This window comes from Dasypus novemcinctus, chromosome 4, assembly GCF_030445035.2.
Source record: "Dasypus novemcinctus isolate mDasNov1 chromosome 4, mDasNov1.1.hap2, whole genome shotgun sequence".
NCBI classification, from domain to species: domain Eukaryota; kingdom Metazoa; phylum Chordata; class Mammalia; order Cingulata; family Dasypodidae; genus Dasypus; species Dasypus novemcinctus.
Genome location: NC_080676.1, coordinates 88,753,664 through 88,775,348, shown reverse-complemented (window position 1 = coordinate 88,775,348; position 21,685 = coordinate 88,753,664). Strand labels below are relative to the sequence as shown.

The window sequence follows — 21,685 nt, the reverse complement described above, 5'->3', positions numbered from 1 at the left end:
GAAGAGCTCTCTCCCCAATGTGTGAGAGGTTTAGAGTGGAGAAGACCCAATTGGAAATAGGATTCATGTGGTGTGCAGGATTCAGGGTCTTAATATCTTAAGAAGGAGAGAAATTTTAGGGAAGGCACACTGTCAGTTTTTTTCCCCTATACGTCAATGTGTGCTTTAGGAGCATTTAAAAACAGGTAGGAAGAATAATAAGGCTTAATATTTCTACAGCACCTTTCACAAGGGCATTTATAAACATATAAATTCACCTGGGTTCAGAGCTAACGTTATCTTCATATTTCATAAGGGGAAATGAAGGTAAGAACTCTCTCAACTCTGCCAACTTTACCCAACTGGTCAAAAAGAGAGTCTCATCTGGATGAGTGACATCATCCATCAGACCCACTGCCTCTCCAGGCTGAACTCCCTCCACCTCTTCTCCACTGTGTATAAACCAATGTTCTTGGCTCCTTATTTGATCTTTAAAAACAGGAATGGGTGAATCAGTCAAAAGATTTGGACATTCTGTTCAGAAAATGTTATAAATTCATCAAAATTTGCTGGATCTGCAAAACTATCCTGGCAATCTCAATAGAATAAGTCAGTTTCTTTTCTGTCTCTGTCTTCTGTCCCCAGATGACTCCTTGAAACGTAGGATTTGTGAGAGATGATACAGTCTCCCCATTATCCTGAAAGAGATATACCCTACTTTCTCCTATGCTGTCCTCTCTTCCAACATGCCTTTCTTCCCTACCCTTGCCCATCTTTAGAGTTCTTATTCATTTTTTAAAACTCAGAGTGACTGTTATCATCTCCTTCCTGAAGGCTTTTGCAAACATTCTCTACTTCTTTCTTCTTAACAAAGCCCAATTTTGTTCAAGTCCTTACTTCTCTCCTTCAGACTATGTGCCCCAGGGAAGCTGATCATAGCCTCAGCTCCATGGAAAGCCTAATCAATGTAAGCATAATCTTAGTCTCTTTCCAGAGATTGGTTGAGGAATTTGCATGTGACCTTGGCCAATAGGACAAGAGGGGAAGGCTTCAGGGACGCTTAGTTGTCACTAGCAAGGTGGGATCCCAAGAAAAGATGGCCAGTCCTCTTCCTCTGAATATCTTATGTCTGCCTGAGAACTGGGGATGCCTGCCATCCTTTTACTTCCAGGGATGATGCAAACACTGACAATGGCAGAGCAGAGATGAGGTAGAATTCAACCCCTAAGAAGCTTCAAAGAGTAATTGAGGCACCAGATTTGAAGGTGGTTCTACTTCTGAACTACTTCTTATATAAGATAATGTGTCAGTATTGATTGTCAGACTTTCTGTTTCTTGCAGCTGAAAGCCTCTTAATTCATGCAATGCTTTTCCTGAAATACAAATCACACTTCCAGTCAGAATTAGGTATTCCCTCTTTTGATCACTGTAATACTGTGTATATACCTCTATGGTATTTACACTGGATATTAATAAGCTGCTTATATGTTTGTCTTCCATACTGTGAAATCTTTAGGGTAAGAAGCATATTTCAATATTTAATTCATATTTTACTTGGTATTTAGTTTTAGAATTTAGCGTGGTGGTTTATGTACACTAATTAATAAATATTTGATGAATGAATGAATGGATTCACTCAAATTATATCAAAGTGAGCGCCATAGACAGCCTCAGGAATAAGCAACATAAATAATTACTTGGCATCCTGGACTTTTAGATCCTAATTCCAGGACTGATGGTGATTTTTTCGTCATCCTATCTATCCATCCAACCTACATACAGTGCCAGGCACCACACTGACCCTAGGAATTCAGAGATGAAGTATCTTCTGCTAACACAGATTTCAGTCTGCCCACCACAGTACAAATTTTGGGCCCTCTTGCCCTTTGACACCATTTCAGGTGTACTTTCCCTAGGTGTATGCTGGAAGCTGATAATACACAGAGTTACAGTTCTCAATGAAGACTTATAGACCAGCAAGTACAAGAAAATGCCCTACTTCCTGCCCAGGAATGGCAACTGGACACATATCTGAGAGAGAGAAAGCACAAAGGGCACTGCCTCCCATCTAAGCCCTTTGTTGGACTCACACAATCATTGGGGGGATCTGCTAACTTGTCTTTCTGGCCTATCATAGGTGTGGCTTGTTATTCTAGAAGACCTAAGAAGATAGGGAGAAAACTAAGAAGTTAAGGATTTCTGAATGTGTCTATTTGATTCCCCATTTTTTTCTTCTAGTCCAGAAAATTATAAATTGCCAAGCCACAGGGAAATATGTAGGTACACATTAGACTCTAGAGCCATACAGGACCCCCAAAGATTATAGATTTCTCTCTGCTACCAGAACACAGAATACTTAAAACCTCAGTTAAGCTAATAACTCCATAGGTACGCTATGAGATTCTTGTCCTAATCATCCTTTTGATTCACAAAGGGCCTTAAAAGCTCCAGCCTTCTGGGATAATCTTTTCCTTTAACATTCAAATAAAATAACCCATGCCTTAGCCAGTGTAACTTTGGGAAGTTCCACTCCCTCCCCAACATTCTGAAGATACATGATAAGAGTATTTACCTTTCTCTGGTGGTTTCCTTTCATCTCTTGCCCTAAATTTCTAATCCCAAACCAATTCTTGGTCACTCTTGGTTTCTCATCTTCAGTCCCAATCCATTCTACAACCTGGACCTTACCTCTCTGTCTAAATTGTTGGTGTATTTCCCAAAATAAACAGACAAAATTTCCCTTTCTGCTTCTTCTCTTCCTTCCAGGCTGGAGAAAGCAACTTTTTAAATCTCTCCATTGTACCTGTCTTCTCAAAGTTGAGCATGTGATGTACTTGATGTACAATGGTGCTCCATTAATTTTTTTTTTTAGGAGGTACCAGGGATTGAACTCAGGACCTCATTGTATATGGGAAGCAGGTACTCAACCACTGAGCTCCATCCACTCATTAATTTTTAACAACCAGTGATATCCAAACTTTCCTTGAAGAGAGTAATTAACCCCATGAAAATTTCATTTATTGCTTCACTTTTTCATCTTGATTCTTTGAAGACTCCCATTATTCCCTCTTGAACTTCAACTCTCACCTCAAACAAAACAAGTTGTGTAAAGCCTGCTATGTGATTATTGTCAGCAGCTAGCAAAGCAAGTCCAGCTGGTTTCTTAGTAACACCCAAGAATCACTTAATTCTGAGTCTCAGTTTCCTCTTTTGTAAAATGAGGAAGCCAGCCTAATTTATCTGTAGCTTTCTTCCAGCTTTAGAAAACCACGCATGCTGCTAAAAGATGATGGTGGAGGAAACATGGGGGAGGGTTCAGGAAGTGGAGACCAGCCAATTTGCTAACCATCTGCTGCCATTAACTAACACTAACAAGCAGCTATTTGCTTTTGAACAATGGGCTGATCTCAACCCTCCAGTATAATAAATAAATGAGTACTAATCTTGGCTTTACCACTAAGAGAACCTCATATTTACCCTTCCCCTGCAGTGAGGTTATTAATATCTGCCTCTATCTCTTTTGGTAAACAAAATGTTCCTTGGTCAACAAAGTGTTTCTACTAAAACTAAGTGAAAGGGGTGGTATAATTCAAGTTTGGCAACTGAAAAGGTTTTATTTTCTTAAATTCTAATTTAACCCATTATCCCTTCATTGTGTAATTGCTGCAAAACCACCCAAGAAGACCTAAAGAATTAGTAAATGGAGGGGCAGCTGTAGGGAAAACTTAAAGGAAAAAAATGCAGGATTTCTTTTCCAGACTTTAGTAGATTTTAACTTCCTGCAAAACATTAAAAAAATTAAGTTGAAGCACCATCTAGTGGCTCTCATTACTGTTTTGCTAAACATTGCTCCCAATTTCTCCCAATTTGGGAATGCAATTAGTCATGCCTTATTCAGAACCAAGGAAAAGTACATGTATATATTTTTATCTCAATGTATTTGTAAGAGTAAAGGGTGATGGCTGCAGCTTTTGATATATCCAATCCAACATTATCCAGAAAAATCATGGCAGTGAGAATGTGGTAGAGCATTAGCATGAATTCAGATATATATTTTCCAGGAGTGATGGAGTCCTCTTAGTGGAAAAAAGGATTAGCATAATAAAGAAATTTCAGTTCCTCTATTTCTCCTACTCACATCCTCTCCAAGTACCCACAGCAGAATTTTTATCTTCCTACTCTAATACACATGTTCTCATATGTCCAGGAGTTGACTATTGGTTGATCTTTACACACTCCCAGATACTAAGGCCTTCTCCCACCATAAGCCCTCATCAGCCCTTGACTTTTCTTAACCAATAATTCTGGAATTTCATAGTTATGGTTCTCATTCCTAGGACCTCTACCTTTAGAAGTTAAATCTGTTTCATTATCTCCAGGCAAAGAACAAAAATAGGCCATGAAAAGGCATAGGAATAGAACTTAGCTGCTGTTGCAGGATTAACAACAGACCTTGAGATTGACTGACTAGGTATTGGTATCAATTAAGATTAAATTCACCTGCTTGTAGAGTAAAATCCAGAATAACAGTGTCTTGAACGAAATAGTTTATTCTCTTCCATACAAAAGAATTGTACAGATAAGAGCTCTGGAGTTGGTATGGCAACCCCAAGATCATCAGGGACTAGATCTTTCTATCTTTCTTTTCCACTATTTTAGTCAGTGGCTTCCATCCTCAAGGTCACCCAAAGATCGACCAAGTTGGCTGCTGGAGCTCCAGTCACTACATCAGTGTTGTAGTCCAGAAAGAGGAGATAAGGAAGAAAAGCAAAAAACGAAACCTCCTTTTTATTTAAGGAAACTTACTAAAAAATCTCACACAAGATTTATTCTTAAATCTCATTTGCCAAAACTTACATGGATAGTCATACTCAACTAAAATGGAAACTGACAAATATCTTTTAGCTAAGTATACCCCCACACTAAATACAAATTGGAGTTCTGCTATTAAGCAATGTATCAGCTACTTCATGTCACAATAATGTTGTGTAAAAAATAACCACAAAAGCTCAGTGGTAACAATTGCTCATGTTTGGATGAACTGGGCATCAGCTAGACAGGTCTGCTGATCTTGGCTGAGCTTTCTCACATGTTTAGGGGTTAATTGACTATTGGATGATCTAAGTTGGCTTCAAAAGAGAGGTGAAGGTTGGAACTGGGGTAACTCAGCTCTGCTCCATGTGTTTCTCATACTCCAGCAGGATAGTCCAGGTATGTTTTCAAGGAAAAGCAAGTAAAAATATCCAAAATCTCTTGAGACCTAAGGTTCAAAATTGGTACACCTCATCTTATTGTACTAAGCAAATTACATGGGGTAGAGAAATATACTCTCCCTTTATCAGAACTCTGAAGTTAACTGACAAATTACATGGGTAGAGAGAGGGGTGAAGATTTAGGGTCATTAATATAATCATCTACCACAAGGAGGAAAAGTAGGATAAGCATTGGACCAGGCAACTGGCAATCTTTGCCATAGTTTTTTATTGTTTTTTTAGGTACCAGGGGCTGAAGATGGGACTTCATATGTGGGAAGTCAGCATTCAACCACTGAGCCACATCAACTTCCCTGAGTTGGTTTTTTCATTTGTTTTGCTTGTTGTTTGTTTTGTTTTTTTCAGGAGGCACTGGGAATCAAACCTGGGACCTCCCCTGTGGGAGGCAAGAGGTCAACCACTTGAGCCACATCCACTCTCTGTCATAGTATTTTTAGTATGTTACAGAAATGTATTACTAGAGTTCTTTCCACCCTAAGCCCTGACTTAACATGAGAGAATTATAATGAGAGTTAGAAAAGACTGCCTATAAGTTTGCTAATTTATTTATTGACTCATATTCAATTACCAAGGAAGTAGGTATTAATCTTAGGCCTTTCCCTATTCTTTACTATGAGCATAGACTGTTTAGATATACACCAAACCTGTTTCCTTCCAAGGCAACTAGCCTACATTTTTCAACCTCCTTAGAAATTAGTATGGTCATGTGACTGAGTACTAGCCAGTGGAATGTGAGCTGAAGGGACTGCTACTTCTAAACCTGGCCATAAAAAATTAAAATTTAAAAATCTAAAATTAAAAAAAAAACCTTCCACATAAAATCCTCCATTTTCTCTCTTTCCCATTTACCTCCTGTATTAGTAGTCAAAGGGGTGCTGATGCAAAATACCAGAAACTGGTTGGTTTTTATAAAGGGTATTTATTTGGGGTAGGAGCTTACAGATACCAGGCTATAAGGCATAAGTTACTTCCCTCACCAAAGTCTATTTTCACATGTTAGAGCAAGATGGCTGCCGGTGTTTTGAGAGTTCAGGCATCCTGGGTTCCTTTGGCCTCAGCTCCTGTTTTCTCCACAAGGTCACCTATAGACTATTAGGCTCTCTAGGCTTTGCCTTTCTCCACAAGGTCAGCTATAGATTGTCAGGTGAATGGCTCTGTCTTTCTCCCTGGGGTTTCTGCCATGTCTAAGGAGCCATCTCTATTGGTCTGTGTTCTTCTCCTGGCTCAGTCCTCTCTTCCCAGGGCTTGTTTCTCTTTCCTCTGTGTGCTTACTTTCTGGGCTCAGCATAAAACTCCAACATCAAAATCCCCCAATTCTGTCCTTTTCCAAACCTTTTATCTGTGAGTCCCCACCCACCAAGGAGCAGGGACTCAACACCCAAATGACATGGCCCAATCAAAGCCCTAATCATAACTTAATCATGCCTAGGTACAGACCACATTACAAACATAATCTAATATCTATTTTTGGAATTTATTAACTGTATCAAACTGCTACACCTCCTGAATAGAGATCACTTTGAGAAGGGAAGAACTGCAGGAGGTACTGATAGTTTAGAGCAGAGCCTTTCCTGACCCCTGCTCCAGTCATACCATCTGCATTGGAAAGTGATGTAAGCAAGAAATAAACTTCTCTGATATAAATGCGCTGAGGTTTCTGGGTTGTTACAATGAGACCAACCTAAATTATGTGGTGTTCTCCAGACATTATGCATTCTCTCCCTTACAGTTTGTTGCTAAAAATAAAAGTAATTGCTCAAATCACCTGCCACTTTACATAAGAAATTTCTTCCTTTAAATAAAAGAACACTCTTTCTGTTGGATTACCACATGTATCAGTGAAAATGGAGTACCAGTTTTAAAGTGACCCTGGAGGATGGGCAGGCTTTCATCAAGCACTCTCAATTCTCACAATCAATAAACTGCTTTAATCCCAACCTCTGTACCCAAGAGTGCAACAAGAAAGGGAATTGAGATAGTGGAGCTCCAAAAGGTGAGAGGACATTCAGAGCAGTCTCCAATGACTACAACATTTCCTTAGTTGAGGTCAACTTATAATTTTTGCATTAACGCAAGTAGAGCTAAAAATTATCTCATGCCATTTATTCATTGATCAGTCCAAATATGTGACACAGCTGCCCAGCAAGTTGTCAACAAGCAAGAAAGGGATAGGTTTGGAATGGCTCCTGACATTGCAACACTGAGTAGCATCTCAAATGGATGAAGGGGAGGGAAAGGAGTGATCAAGATGCTAGGATGAAAGTACTATCCAAAGAACCCAAGAAGTATAGAAAAACTGCAGTGCACTCTTATTTGCCTTTGTGGAGTCATCTTCCTCTTTAGGCTGAAAAGTACGGCTGCTTTACTTTTGGAAAAAAAAAAAATGAGGCTAAGGGCAGAATAGATGAGTCATGCCAGGCATTTAGGATGGCAGGCACCAAGTTTTTGCATATATACGTATTGTATGCTAAGAGTCTGAAACGAGTCTTGCCAACTATAAATTGATTCTCATCAACATGAAGGTATCCAAGCGGCACAGGAGCTGTTAGGCTGAACTGTGAACCCGAAGGTTGGTTTCAAATTGCTTCTTTCCTGTGATATTTCATCAAGTTTCAGGTGACTTCTAGATTTTTTAATTTTTCAAGCTCTAGAAAAAAACATAAAATACATAATTAAGCAGGCATAAATATAGACCCTCAGAAGCAAAAACTTGGAAGTTAATCACTTGAGAAGTCCCAGCTACACATCATATCCCCCAGTGAATTCTCAAAAAGAATTCTCTTCTAGGGAAAAACTACTATGAAGCAGTTCTTGCCCCAGTGCTGGAGGGCACCTCTGCCTGAGCTCTTAGTTATTAACAAAGCTTTTATATTACTAAAGGGGCTGAAGGAACAAACACAAAACACCAAAATAAGGTTCAGGCTTTTCCAAAGATATAAACTCAAAAGTCCTACATTGATGTTGTTTTTCTAATGAATACTATATTTTTCAGTCTTTTACTACCTACCTGCAACCATTTATCTTCTGGAAGTAAAGGAATCCCACGATGACCACAAGGACCAATAAAAGAGAGAGTTTCCAATAGATAATAATCAGTAAGGCTGACACTGGAGATCCTGAGGTTCTGAGACCTTTAAACATAGGCAGGAGTGATAAATGACTTTGAATTTCTTCTTATTAAGACATTAGAAGCAACAATTTGAAAGAGCATTTAAAAATATTCCTGAAAGTTCACAGGCTGTCAAAATCAATTTACCTTCTAAATTAAAATTTGGGGAGAGTATTGTGGGAAAGTGGCAAACTGGGAACCTTCAGAAATCTGTCCCTTCATCAGAACATCTGTTAAACAGTAAGGACCTGTCTGTATCAACTATTGCAAAACTCCTGAGTCCAACAGAACACTGTACAGCATCCAGGGAAGAGCAGGAAGAAGAGGCTGGTAAATTATGGTAAGTACCCGTAAATTGTTCTCTCCCCAGGCAGTTACTGGCACCTATCCTCCACTCTCATGGCAAGCACCAGTGGGGGAAGGCCCCTGATGTAGCTTGCTGGTATCAGGAAAGGACAAAAAAGATCCAGAGTGGACACAGGCCAATAACTAATCACAGCTTTGGATTAGCTACTACTGGGACCCTAGCTCTGAGGGTAGCCATTGCTCCAAACCACCCCAGACAAAGGTGACAGAGGAGATTATGATGGTATGTATCTTCACAGCTGCAGAGGACATTTGAAAGAATGCATTCAAGAAAATGTAGCTTTGGGAAGCTGTAGAAGAAGCTCCTGTCACCTTTCCTGGTCCCATCTTGGTTGTCTCTCCAGGGCAGTTGGGAGCTGGTTCATGCTCCTTTGTGGGTCCCTGGCCTTGTTCCAGCTGGGAAAGACCGACTTGAGAAACTCCTTTCCAGGATGTTCCATTTCCACCCCCAGAATTTGCCCTCCAGGCAAAAGCAGGTGAGACAATGAAAGTAGTATAAAAACAATTGAAGTAGATCTGCTTTAAGTCCGGAAGTGGAAACTCAAGAGAGAGAGAAGGTCTGTCACAGGAAAGTAGAGGGAGCACTCCTAAGGCCACTAGAAAGTACAAGCCAGGACAAGACACAGGCCCAGAAAGAGAGGGAGGACCCAGAACTTTGCATTCACTTTGAGCAGACATTCCTGGTAGGAGGGCTGAGACCCAAGAAAAGCTCTGTCTATCACTATTTGGTGACAAACTTTAGAAAACACATCTCAAGGAATAAATCCCAAAGTTCACATTTTATATTATTAAAATGTACAGCATGCAGCAGAGTACAAAGCAAACAAAGAAAGAGGAAATGATGGCCCATCCGAAGGAAGAGGATAAAAATCCAGAAAATACCAATGAAGAAGACCATATGTGGACATACAAAACAAAGCCTTAAAAAAATGATCTTAACAGTGCTCAAGGAGATGAAGGAAAACACAGAGAAAGAACTAAAGGATATCAGGAAAACAAAAAATGAACAATATGAGAATCTCAATGAAGAGATAAAAAAAGTTTTATAAAGAAACCAAACAGAACTACTGGAGTTGAAGACCACTGATATGGAAAATTCCAAAGAGGGTCTCAACAGCAGATTGGAGCTGGCAGAAGAAAGAACTTGCAAACTTAAAGACAAGACAATTGAAATGAGTCATGCTGAGGAATAGAAAGAAAAAAGAATTATAAAAAGTGAAAATAGTCTAAGAGACCTCTGGTACACACCATTAAGTGTACCAGTATACATATTATGGGGGTCCTAGAAGGAGAAGATTGAAAGCAGCAGGAGGAATATTCAAAGAAATAATGGAGAAAACTACGAACATAGAAAAAGATGTGAAGATACACCTCCAAGAAGCCCATAGAACACCAGACAGGTTAAACTTGAAGAAAAGTACACCCCGTCACATACTGATCAAACTGTTAAATGCAAAGAATGAGGAGAGAATTCTGAAAGCCACAAGAGAAAAGCAACATGTTATGTTCAAGGGACTCCCCATTAGATTAAGGGCAGATTTTGCACCAGAAACAATGGAGACAAGAAGGCAGTACGTTAAAATACTTGAAAGAAAATAATTGCCAGTCAAGAATGTTATATCCAGTGAGAATTTCTTTCAAAAGTGAGGAAGAGATTAAGACATTTCCAAATAAAAACTGAAGGAATTCATCACCACTGAATCTGCCCTATAAGCAATGCTAAAGGAGTTCTTCAGACTGAAAGGAAAGGACATTAGACAGTGGTTCAAAGTGGCATAAATAAGTAAAGATCCCAGGTAAAGTTAACCCAGTGGGTAATTATAACTGCCAGTACCATTGTACTGTATTTTTTGCTATGTAACCCCACTTCTTCCTACAGGTACTAAAATGCAAGTACATTAAAAGCCATGATAAATCGAAGGTTTGGGACATCCAACAGAGAAAGATATAATTTTTAACAAATACAAAAGGAAAGTAGGGAGACAGAGGGATACAGGAACAATGTATGTTATTGAAGTCAATTTGTCATCAATTTGAATATGATTGTTATATACTGAGGATGTTAAATTTTAATCCCATGGTAACCACTAGGAAAAATATGAAAAATAAATTCAGATAGAAGTAAAAAGGGAGTCAATGTGGTACAATAAAAAAAGAAAATAAATATGAAAGTAGGTATGAATAGAAGAATTGAGGGACACGAAAGGTATAAGCCTTACAAAGACTAAACGGCAAAATGGCAGAATAAAGAACTGCAGTATCAGTAGTGACTTTAAATGCAAATAGATTAACTTCTCCAGTCAAAAGACAGAGATTAGAAGAGGGGATAAAAAAGCATAACACAACCATAAACTGTCTATAGGAGACTCATCTTAAATTTAAAGACATAAGTAGCCTGAAAGTAAAAGGTTGAAAAAAGTAAGCATGTAAATACTAACTAAAAGACAGTTGGGGTGGGTCTTAAATAGACTTTAAGTAAAAAACAGTTATGAAGGATAAAGACAGTCATTATATACTGTCATTATATACTGATAAATGGGTCAATTCAACAAGATATAACAAGTATAAATATATATATACACCCAGCAACAGAGCTCCAAAATATATGAAGCAAATGCGGTCACCCCTCAGGCTGAAGTATGGTTCGCTGGCCTGGCGAGGGGCGGCGGCCGCGGTAGGCCGATTCCAAACCGCTGCCCCCATAATAGGGTGGTTGGTCGGGCCCACCGCCACCCCTGAAGGAAGCTCGGCATGGGCGCAGAGTGCCCTCGAGTCTCCCCTTCTTGGCAGCCATGCTTCCGCGGCCGCCCCTCCTCCCGGATGGCGCCACACAATGCCTTGTGGGGCGGCGCCCTTCTTCTTCTTTCTCCCTGCGCAGGCGCAGGGCGGAAAAATCCAGTCTGCCCTTTTCCCTCCCCCCTGACAACAGCAACAGCCAGGCGTGGGCAGAAAAATCCAGTCTGCCCTTTTCCCTCCCCCCTGACAGCAGCAACAGCCAGGCGTGGGCGGAAAAATCCAGTCTGCCCTTTTCCCTCCCCCCCCCCACAGCAGCAACAGCCAGGCGTGGGCGGGAAACTCCAGTCTGCCCTCTACCCCAGCAACAGCAGCCACCAATCACTAAACCCTGCCCCTTCCCCCAGCAACAGTGACAGCCAATCCCTAATCACCACCCCTCCCCCCGTCCAGTACCGCCCACTGACCTTTCTCCGGCAACCAATCAGAGCAGGGCGTGGCTTGGACCAATCAGCCTTCCCCAGCCCCTATAAAACTGTTGCCTCTCCCTCAATAAAATTGGACCTGCGTGTTTACCTCGTCTCCACGGTAGTTCTTCTGCTGTGCGCCCTCCAGTCCTGAGAGCCCCCAACAAGGGCCTGGCCTCCCTTGTCCCCAGTTCGTCGCCTGCTTCTCCGGGCGACCCTGTCAGCCGAACCACGCAACCCCTGTGAGACCGACCCCTCGTCTGCTGCCGGACCGACCCCTCGTCCCAAGTGGGACCGACCCCTCGTCCCAAGTGGGACCGACCCCTCGTCCAAAGCTGGACCGACCCCTCGTCCAAAGCTGGACCCCACCTCTACCGACCGAGCAAGCCGCCGCAGCAAATTTGAAGGGAGAAATTGACAGTTTTACATTAATTGTGAGAGACTTTAATACACCACTTTCAATAATTAGAACACCTAAACAGAAGATTAATAAGGAAATGCAAGACATGAGCAGTACGCTAAACCAACTAGATCTAACAGACATATATAGAACACTTCACCAAACAACAACAGAATACATATTATTCTCATGTGCACAGGGATCATTCTTCCAGAATAGATCATATCTTAGTTCACAAAACAATCCTCAATAAATTAAAAAATTTTGAAACCATACCATGTATCTTTCCCAGTCACATAAGAATGAAGCTAGAAATCAGAAATGGGGAGGAATGGAAAATTCATGAATATATGGAAATTAAACAATGTGTTCTTAAACAGTGGATTAAAAAGGAAGTCCCAAGGGAAATTAGGAAATACTTTGTGGTGAATGAAAATGAAAATACAATATACCAAAACTTATGGGATGCAGTAAAGGCAGTGCTGGAGTGAAATTTATAGTTCTAAATGCTCACATTAAAAAAAGAAGAAAGATTTCAAATCAGAGACCTAACTTCAAAGCTGGAAGAACTAGAAAAAGAACAGCAAATCAAAGGCAAAGCAAACAGAAGGAAGAAAATAGCAAAGATTAGAATGGAGATAAATGAAATAGATATTTTTAAAATAATGGAATCAACAAAACCAAGCGTTGGTTCTTTGAAAAGATTAATAAAACTGGCAAACCATTAGCTAGACTGGCAAACACACACACACACAACAGAGTATTATTCAGCTACATAAAGGAATGAAGTTGAACCAGCAAGATGGCAGCAGAATAAAGAGCTCCTAGAGTCAGCTTCTGCTACAGGGCAGTTAGCAAACACCCAGAGCTATAATAGAGCTAGCTGAGGCACCTGTTTGGGGGCTCCAGGAGACCAGAAGAGCATCCTGCAATATCCTTGAAGGAATGGAAGAAGGAGACTGTTTATCTGCAGAGAAGATTAGTAAGTAGAGCACTCTACACCACGGAGACCGGTGTCCATCCTCCACTGGAGGCACAAGCCAAATATTGTATGATCTCACCAATATAAAATAACTAGAATAAGCAAACTTTTAGGATCAGAATCTAGAATATAGGCTACAATAGGATGGAATGGGGGTAAGGAATAGGAAGTTAAAGCTTAAAATGTACAGAGTTTCTATTTGGGGTGATGGGAAAGTTTTGATAATTGATGGTGGTGATGTTAACATAACAGTGTGAGTGTAACTAACAGCACTGAATTATATATTTGAATGTGATTTAAAGAGGAATTTTTAAGTTGTATATGCATTACTAGAACGAATTTCTAAAATTCCATGTAACTGCACAAAACAATAGTAAACCTTAATTTACACTATACGCTGTAATTAATAGTACAATTATAAACCTACAACTTGTCTAAAAAATGTTTTAAATTACAATTCTTATGTTGTTAATGTATCTTTCTTTCACAACAATATTGAGGAACCAAATGTGTTTTGCATGTGAAATGTTTCTTTTTTTTCCATTGGCTCTACAATTTTATGTGGTTTTGAATAGTAGCTTAAAGACAACCCTGAATTACAACTTATTCTGACTTACATAGTAAAGAATTTAAAATCAAAATTTAACTTGCTTCTCTATTGTGTCCTATTACTTTTAAAAACATCCAACATAACAGATCATCTATAAAATGTGAGAAGTGTTCAGCATTCTTTATTTGGTATCAAACATAAACCATACCAAAATGCCTTTTGTTAATTGAAAGGCAACATTTCAGATACAGGGAATTTTAATTAGATTGGTGCAGTTAAGACCAAAAAGATAAAGTGGACATAGCTCCATTATTTTCAGCACCTGCCTTTAAACAGGCTGATGAACACTAGTTGAAACATAGGTGTGTCTTGCTTTATGAGACAGTGAAGGGATTTCCTTAGTATTTAAATATATTCTTAAAACCATAAAACCATTATATAAATCTAAATATAAAACTAATCTCCTATAAGTTGTGAGTTGGCATTCACCATCTTTGTGAAAATGCAACAACAAATGCAACCTAGCTTTGAGTCCAATTATATGTTTAGAAGGGGGGAACAGTGATAGCACTTGCTGGACCAGAATTACTATCAAAATTCAAAAAGCTCGATCATATACATTTACCTATAAGCCAATCTTATTTAACTCAGGACTGTCCAACAAAAATATCCTATCAGCCATTAATAATCTGAATTTTGGTGTATGAGATAAATTTAAATATGGTACATGTAAAAAGCCACAAGATATTTTTGTTTTGTAATAAATAATGCAGTGCCCAATTACTCATTAGTACCTTTTTTTTGGGATAAGCTATCAAGTCTGCCCTTTCTGCCTTCTTCTAGATGCCAGCAAAGATCATTTTTGTTCCAGGGATGTACTTCTGGGGATTTTCCAAATACTTCTTCAGTGTCTTGTCTCCCCAAGTGATGCCTTTGTTCTTATTGGCATCTGTGTAAGAGAATCCAGGGACCTGACCTGTCTTCCGCTGAAAGAGACCATGCAGATTTGGCCCAGTCTTGTGCTTGCTTCCCTTTTCCATGGTGTGGCACTGGGCACACTTATGAACAAAAATCTTCTTGCCCTTCTTGTCACACACTACACAAGAGTCAGCTTGAAAGCTGAATGTCCCTCGCTCTTGTGATAGGCTTTTAATAAATATTTTTCTGAATAAATGAATGCATGACAGACATTGTTGAGTACTTACTAAAAAGAAAGATGTGCTTTCTAAATTTCCTCGTAAGTATTAGCCCTTTGACAGCATTATTCTTGATATAATGGGCACTCATTGATAACATTTTCCACACAATGAAGTGATTTTGATCTGAGTTGCTGTAATCCCATTAGTGAAGCATTTTATTTATTTGTACTTCCATTTATTCATCTGTAAAATGGTTCCAAGAATTATTGAAAGGATAAAATGGGAGGAATTACCAGCATTGTTCTGAAGACTTTTGTCGTATGAAATTGGCATCTGAAAGACTGTGGGAACCTGGTGACCCTTTGCTCCAACAGGTAAAGTCATCACACTAAATAACCTGCTCAATGTCAATCTTACAGGCACTACAAGGGAATATGAAGATATGCCCAAAACCTTCAAAAAGCTTACAATCCAATTAGAGAGTAAAGTCCATACCAATGAAAAGATAACTTATAAGAGAGGAAACAGTACTAAATAAGCATTAAAGATTCTAAGTCATCTAAGAAATAAGAATAATTAATCAACTCTAACTAGGGAGTTTGGGGAGAAATGGGACTTGAACTCAGTCTTGCCAGTCGGCAGGACAAAAATGTTAAGAAGAGGTGAGGACTTCTCAAGGGAAAAAACTTGAGCAAAGATTTGAATAATAGTAAACTTAAGTCATATATAGAGTACAGAGTGGGTTATATATAAAAGAAGTCTGTGATGACCTGGACCTAATTCGGTTGTTGTTTGTAAGTGTCAGACCCCAAGTATCGGACCCCAAGTGTCGGATCCCAGGGATATAGAAATGAAAGATGTAGCCCCTACTCTCAAGAAGTTTACACTGTTGTGGGAGAATCAGAGAAGTGAGCAGAGAAGTAAAGGGCTATTGAAGAAGTACTTGGGGGGAAGCGGATGTGGCTCAAGTGATGGGGCCTCCACCTACTATATGGGAGCACCCAAGTTCTATCTCTGGGGCCTCCTGATAAAAAAGAAGAAGAGAAAGCATGCCTGTGTGGTGAGCCAAGTGCCCACACGATGAACCAAGTGCCCAAGTGGCAAGCCAAGTGCCCTCATGGTGAGCCAAGGGCTAATGTGGGTGCCCCCATGGTGAGTCAAGTGCCCACATGAGTGCCCACGTGATGAGCCAAGTGCCCGCATGGTGATGTAAGTGCCTGTGCAGTGAACCAAGTTCTTGCACGAGTGCCCTCATGGCAAGCCAAGTGTCCACATGAGTGCCCATGTGGTAAGCCGGTGCCTGTGCAGCGAGCCAGTGCCTGTGTGGTGAGCCAAGTGACCATGCGAGTGCCCACGTGGTGAGTGGAGTGCCTGCACGAGAGCCCATGTGGTGAGCCAGTGTCCACGTGGTAAGTCAGAGCCCATGCAGCAAGCCTAATGCCTGTGCACCAAGCCAAGTGCCCAAGTGGTGAGCCAGCGCCTGTGCAAGTAAGTCACACAGCAAAATGATGATGCAACAAGAGACAAAGGGGAGAGTCAAGGCAAGTGCAGCAGAGACCAAAAACAGGTGGTGCAATTGACAAGGAACTTCTCTCCACATCAGAGGTCCCTAGGATTGAATCCTGGTGAATCCTAAAGGAGAAAATGAGAAGACAAAAAGAAATAGATACAGAAGATCATACAGCAAATGGACACAGACAGCAAGAACAGCAGGGCAGGGGAGGAGGAAGGGGAAAGGGAAGAGGAGGGAAAAAATAATTAATTTTTAAAAAAAAGAAGTACTCAGATAGGGGTGAGCACAAGTCACTATTTAAGCACAGAGTAGAAATAACTAACTCAACAGTGGGGTGAGGGAAAAATTATCCTAGAGGATCAGTATCAAAGTTAAGTCTTATAACAATCGGGTTGGTTGGGGGAAAATACTTGGGTTAGTAGTAATACTTTGAAAATGCTCTTTAATCATTAGCTAAAAAGATGTAACAACAATGCAAGTTATTGGTGGTAGGGTGAGTTATGGGAGTCCTGTATGATGTTATATATATTTGTTTTGTAAGTTCACAACTATTATTATACACTTATTGTTTATGTATGAGTGATATACCTCAGTAAATTAATTTTTAAAAATCCATTACCTCAATAAAAAACAAAAAACAAATAAGATACCTTTAAACACTCATTTAAATTGCTAAAATTAAAAAGACTGATCATACCAAGTGTTTATGAGGATATGTAGCTACTGGAACTCTCACATAATGCTGGTGGGAATGTAAAATAGTACAACCATTTCCGCCTAAAGGCTTGTTTGAAAATGAATGTTCATGGGAGTTTTATTTGTGTTAGCTAAGGCTAGAAACTATCCAAATGTCCAACAAAAAGTGAATGAACAATGGAATACTTCTCAGTAATAAAAAAGAACAAACTATTGATATATGCAAAACCATGAAAGATTCTCAAAATAAATTTGCCTCTTTCGTCAGAAAAGTGTATATATAAGTTTCCATCTATGAAAATTTCTACAAAATGCAGATTAATCTGTAATGACAAAACACATATCCATGGTTGCTTTGGAATGGGGATGGAGGGAGAGCTAGACTACAAAGGAGCACTAGGAAACTTAAGGGATTTGTGGAAATGCTTGTTATCGTCTGTGGGTGATGGTTTCACATATGTTGAAATTTATTAGATTGTATCCTTTCAATATGTACAGTTCATTGGATATCAATTATATCTCAATAAGCCTATAAAATGTACAAATGGAAGAAAAAGTTAAGTCTTAAAACTTCTGTAGGAATTGGTCAAGTGGAATGGGAAAAGAATAGGGGAAGAAAGTGCTTTTTGGGGGGATAGAAATTACATGTTAAAAGGAACAGAGCAGAACATTTTTGAGGAGCCTAAAGGGACCCACAAGGATGAAATGTAGGCTGGAGAAGAGGGAGACCTGAGGCTGGGGACAGCAGAAGGTGGAAGTTGTCAAATGGCTCTAGCCTCAATGGGGCAAAGAGAAACTATTGAGAGATTTTTTTTTTTTTACATTTTTTAATTGATTTTGTAATAATATTACATTAAAAATATATATGTGAGGTCCCATTCAACCCCACCCCCCCACCCCACCTCTCCCCCCCCCCCCCAGCAACACTCATTCCCATCATCATGACACATCCATTGGATTTGGTAAGTACATCTTTGGGCACCTCTGCACCTCATAGTCAATGGTCCACATCATGGCCCATACTCTCCTCCATTCCATCCAGTGGGCCCTGTGAGGATTTACAATGTCCGGTGATTGCCTCTGAAGCACCATCCAGGGCAGCTCCATGTCCCAAAGACGCCTCCACCTCTCATCTCTTCCTGCCTTTCCCCATACCCATCAGCCACCATGTCCACTTTTCCCAATCCAATGCCACCTCTTCTATGTGGACATTGGATTGGTTGTGTCCATTGCACCTCTATGTCAAGAGGAGGCTCAGATTCCACATGGATGTTGGATGCAATCCTCCCACTTTCAGTTGTAATCACTCTAGGCTCCATGGTGTGGTGGTTGTCCTTCTTCAACTCCATCTTAGCTGAGTGTGATAAGTCCAATAAATCATATTGTAGGTGCTGGAGTCTGTTGAGGCTCAGGACCTGGCTATCACATTGTCAGTCCAGAGATTCAAATCCGCTAAATATATCTTAAACCCCAACATTAACTGCACCTCCATCACCTTAGCATGAAAGTCTTATGAAGGAAGATCCCATCTGAGTCCAGATTCATCACACATAAACACCAGTTCCAAAAAGGGGCCATCTGACCTGGTAGTTAACCCCATCGGCCATGACCATAATTCCCATGGGTACTATTGAGAGATTTTAAGGAGGGGAGTCATGATTTTCATTTTAGAAAGATAAACTGGCAACAGTGTAGGGGATAAACTGGAGGCAGGTAAGCCAGGGGCCAGTTGACCTGTTTTAAGACCATTACATTATACTCCTGTGGAGAGATAATTATGGGCTCAACTAAACAGTGGGGAGAAAGAGAAAGGTCCAAATTCAAGAAAGTTTTTTTTTTAATCTCCTTTTTTTAATTTTGAAAGACACTTTAGATTACATAAATGTTAGGTTGAAACTATAGGGGGGGATTCCCATTTACTGCACCCACTACCCCACCCACACTTTTCCCCCTTAACAACATCGTTCATTAGTGTGTACATTTGTTACAATTGATGAAAACATATTGAAGCATTGCTACTAACCATAGTCTATAGTTTGCATTACAATTTATACTTTGTACCACACAATTTTATATAGGTTTTGACCAAAATGTACAATAGCCTTTATCTGTCATTGCTGTCATACAGAATAATTCCAAAGTCTCCAAATTGCTTCATGTTATACCTATTCTTCCCCTCCCTCCCCTCAGAAGCTCTGTTGACCACTGTCTTTGCATCAATGTTACAAGTTCTTCCATTGCTGGAATAATATTTATAAGTCTGCCTTAGTCCAGAGCAGCATCCCCTCCTTATGCTTATTCATTCCTCAATGTTGAGGATTTGGGGATGGTGAGATGCCCACTGTTTCTAATTGTGAGGGCGCTTAGATCCCATGGGGCAGATGGACGGAACTGTCTTGCACTTGTAGATTCTCTGTTTTTTGGCGTGGGCATTTTCTATCATCATCCTTTGTTAGTTGTCCTGGGTGAGTCCAATGAACTGGGGAGTAGATGCTGTAACTCTGCTGAGATTAAGCAACTGGCATATGAACTACACTGAAGATTTAAGCCTCTGGGACACATATTTAACAAATATAGTGCTAATTATAGATTCAAATAAAATGGACTTTTTGGGCTTTGTTTTGGGGGAGGTTTTGGACCACAGAAGGATCACTACTGTGGCAGGAGAGGATCACTGGTGCAGGGTGTCAGTGACAGGGGTGTGTGGGGAGGGGTGTACCTGGGGCATGCTTCTAAGGCATCCGAATATGTTCAAGTGGTCACGGGGTGTTGCCTCAGTGGATAAAGATCCGCGCAATAGTCAAAGGAATATTGAATTCTCATCCTGGGAAGTCCTGCTACATTCTCTGATAGAGTAGCAATAATGCCACAAGTACATGGGCAATGCTTTCCAAAGGAGGACAGACCATTATGCCAGGCCCTTGACACTGATGGTTGTACTTATGAACCTTTTCTTGTGAAATTAAAACTTAGCCTATTATTATATATTGCCTAATAGTTACCTCCTGAAAGCCTCTTCTTGCTCCAATATGGCCTCTCTCGATGCCAAACTCAACACATAAATGCATTACCTCCCCCCATCACCCGACCAAGCATAGGACATGACTCCTGGGGATAGGCTTTCCTGGCACCAAGAGATTATTACAAAGCACCAATGAGTGATGCATTTGGAAAAAAACCTTGACCAAAAGGGGGAAATATTAAATACAAATTAGTTTTTATGGCTAAGACATTTCAAAGAGAGTCAGGAGGTCATTCCAGACATCACACTTATGCACATCTCAGTAGGACCTCATTGACTACCAGAGTGAACAGTGCCTCAAGCAGGGGGACTCCTGAGGGCTCTAGAGACGTCTAGACACTACAGGCTGGGCAGATAATCTCAGGAATTCAGCAAGTGGTCAGTGGGCCTTACTTTGGAACATATGCTCCCCAATGTAAGAGAGTTAGACTCATTTATAACTTCCCTACTCAAGGCTCAAGGAAGATTTTCAAGGTAAAATCAACAAAACATAGTGACTGCTTTTGAATATGAAGAATAAGGAAGAGGAATGTATAAGATGTTTTCGGGTTTCTGGCTCGGGTTATTTATGAAGATATAGATGCAGATGTGGGGAATTCGAAGGAACAGGAGAGAGGAATTCAATTATAGAAATATTTAGGTTGAGGTACCCATGACATATGCTGGTGAAGGTGTCCATTTGGAAGATGGTTTTGATAAGCATGTAGCCAAGGAGAGAAACCTGGGCTAATACAGATTTGAGAGTCAAGAATTAGTCATTGGGGAAGTGGATGTGGCATGTGACTGGGTTTCTGTCTACTATATAGGAGGACCCAGGTTTGATTCCAGGGCCCCCTGGTAAAGGTATGCCTGCGCAGTGAGCTAGTGCCTGCACCAGGAGCCAGTGCCTGCACGGAGAGCCAGACAGCAAGATGATGACACAACAAAAAGAGAGACGAAGGGGAGAGTCAAGATGAGACACAACAGAAACCAGGAACTGAGGTGGCAAAAGTGACAGGGAACCTCTCTCCACATTGGAGGGCCCCAGAATTGAATCCCGGTGAATACTAGAGGAGAAAATGAGAAGAGAAGACAAAAAGAGAAATAGATACAGAAGATCACACAGTGAATAGACACAGACAGCAAAAAGCAGGGTGGAGGGTAGGGGGGAGGAAAAAAAAGAATTAGTCATTGGTTGAAGCCATGGGATGAGATTGCTCAGGAACAGGGGTAAAATTTAAAGAGAAGAGGGCCAAATATGGAAACTGTAGAAATGCCTTTATTCAGAGGTTAGATATTATAGATTAAAAAGAGTCTATTTAAGACTACTGAGACGTTGACTGAAAATTTGGAAGAGAACCAAGAGAAATGGGAGGGAAGTTAGATGAAAAGGGAGGAGAAAACATATCAAATGTTATAAAACTGCTAAGCAATGACAAGAAATGAGAAATTTATATTTTATTTGGCACTTGGATCA

General features: G+C 40.3%; 1 protein-coding gene across 1 annotated transcript in view; it reads right to left on the bottom strand.

Moving 5' to 3' along the window:
* Positions 1 to 7,892: 7,892 nt before the first annotated feature.
* Positions 7,893 to 21,685, bottom strand: part of LOC101435444 (cell surface glycoprotein CD200 receptor 2-like) — a 47,515-nt gene continuing 33,722 nt past the window's right edge. Inside the window, exons 6-7 of the mRNA XM_012518426.3 lie at positions 8,260 to 8,383; positions 7,893 to 7,899 (exon numbers count right to left, since the gene is read on the bottom strand). Of these exons, the coding sequence (XP_012373880.2) occupies positions 7,893 to 7,899; positions 8,260 to 8,383 (131 nt within the window). The remainder of the gene's footprint in view (positions 7,900 to 8,259; positions 8,384 to 21,685) is intronic.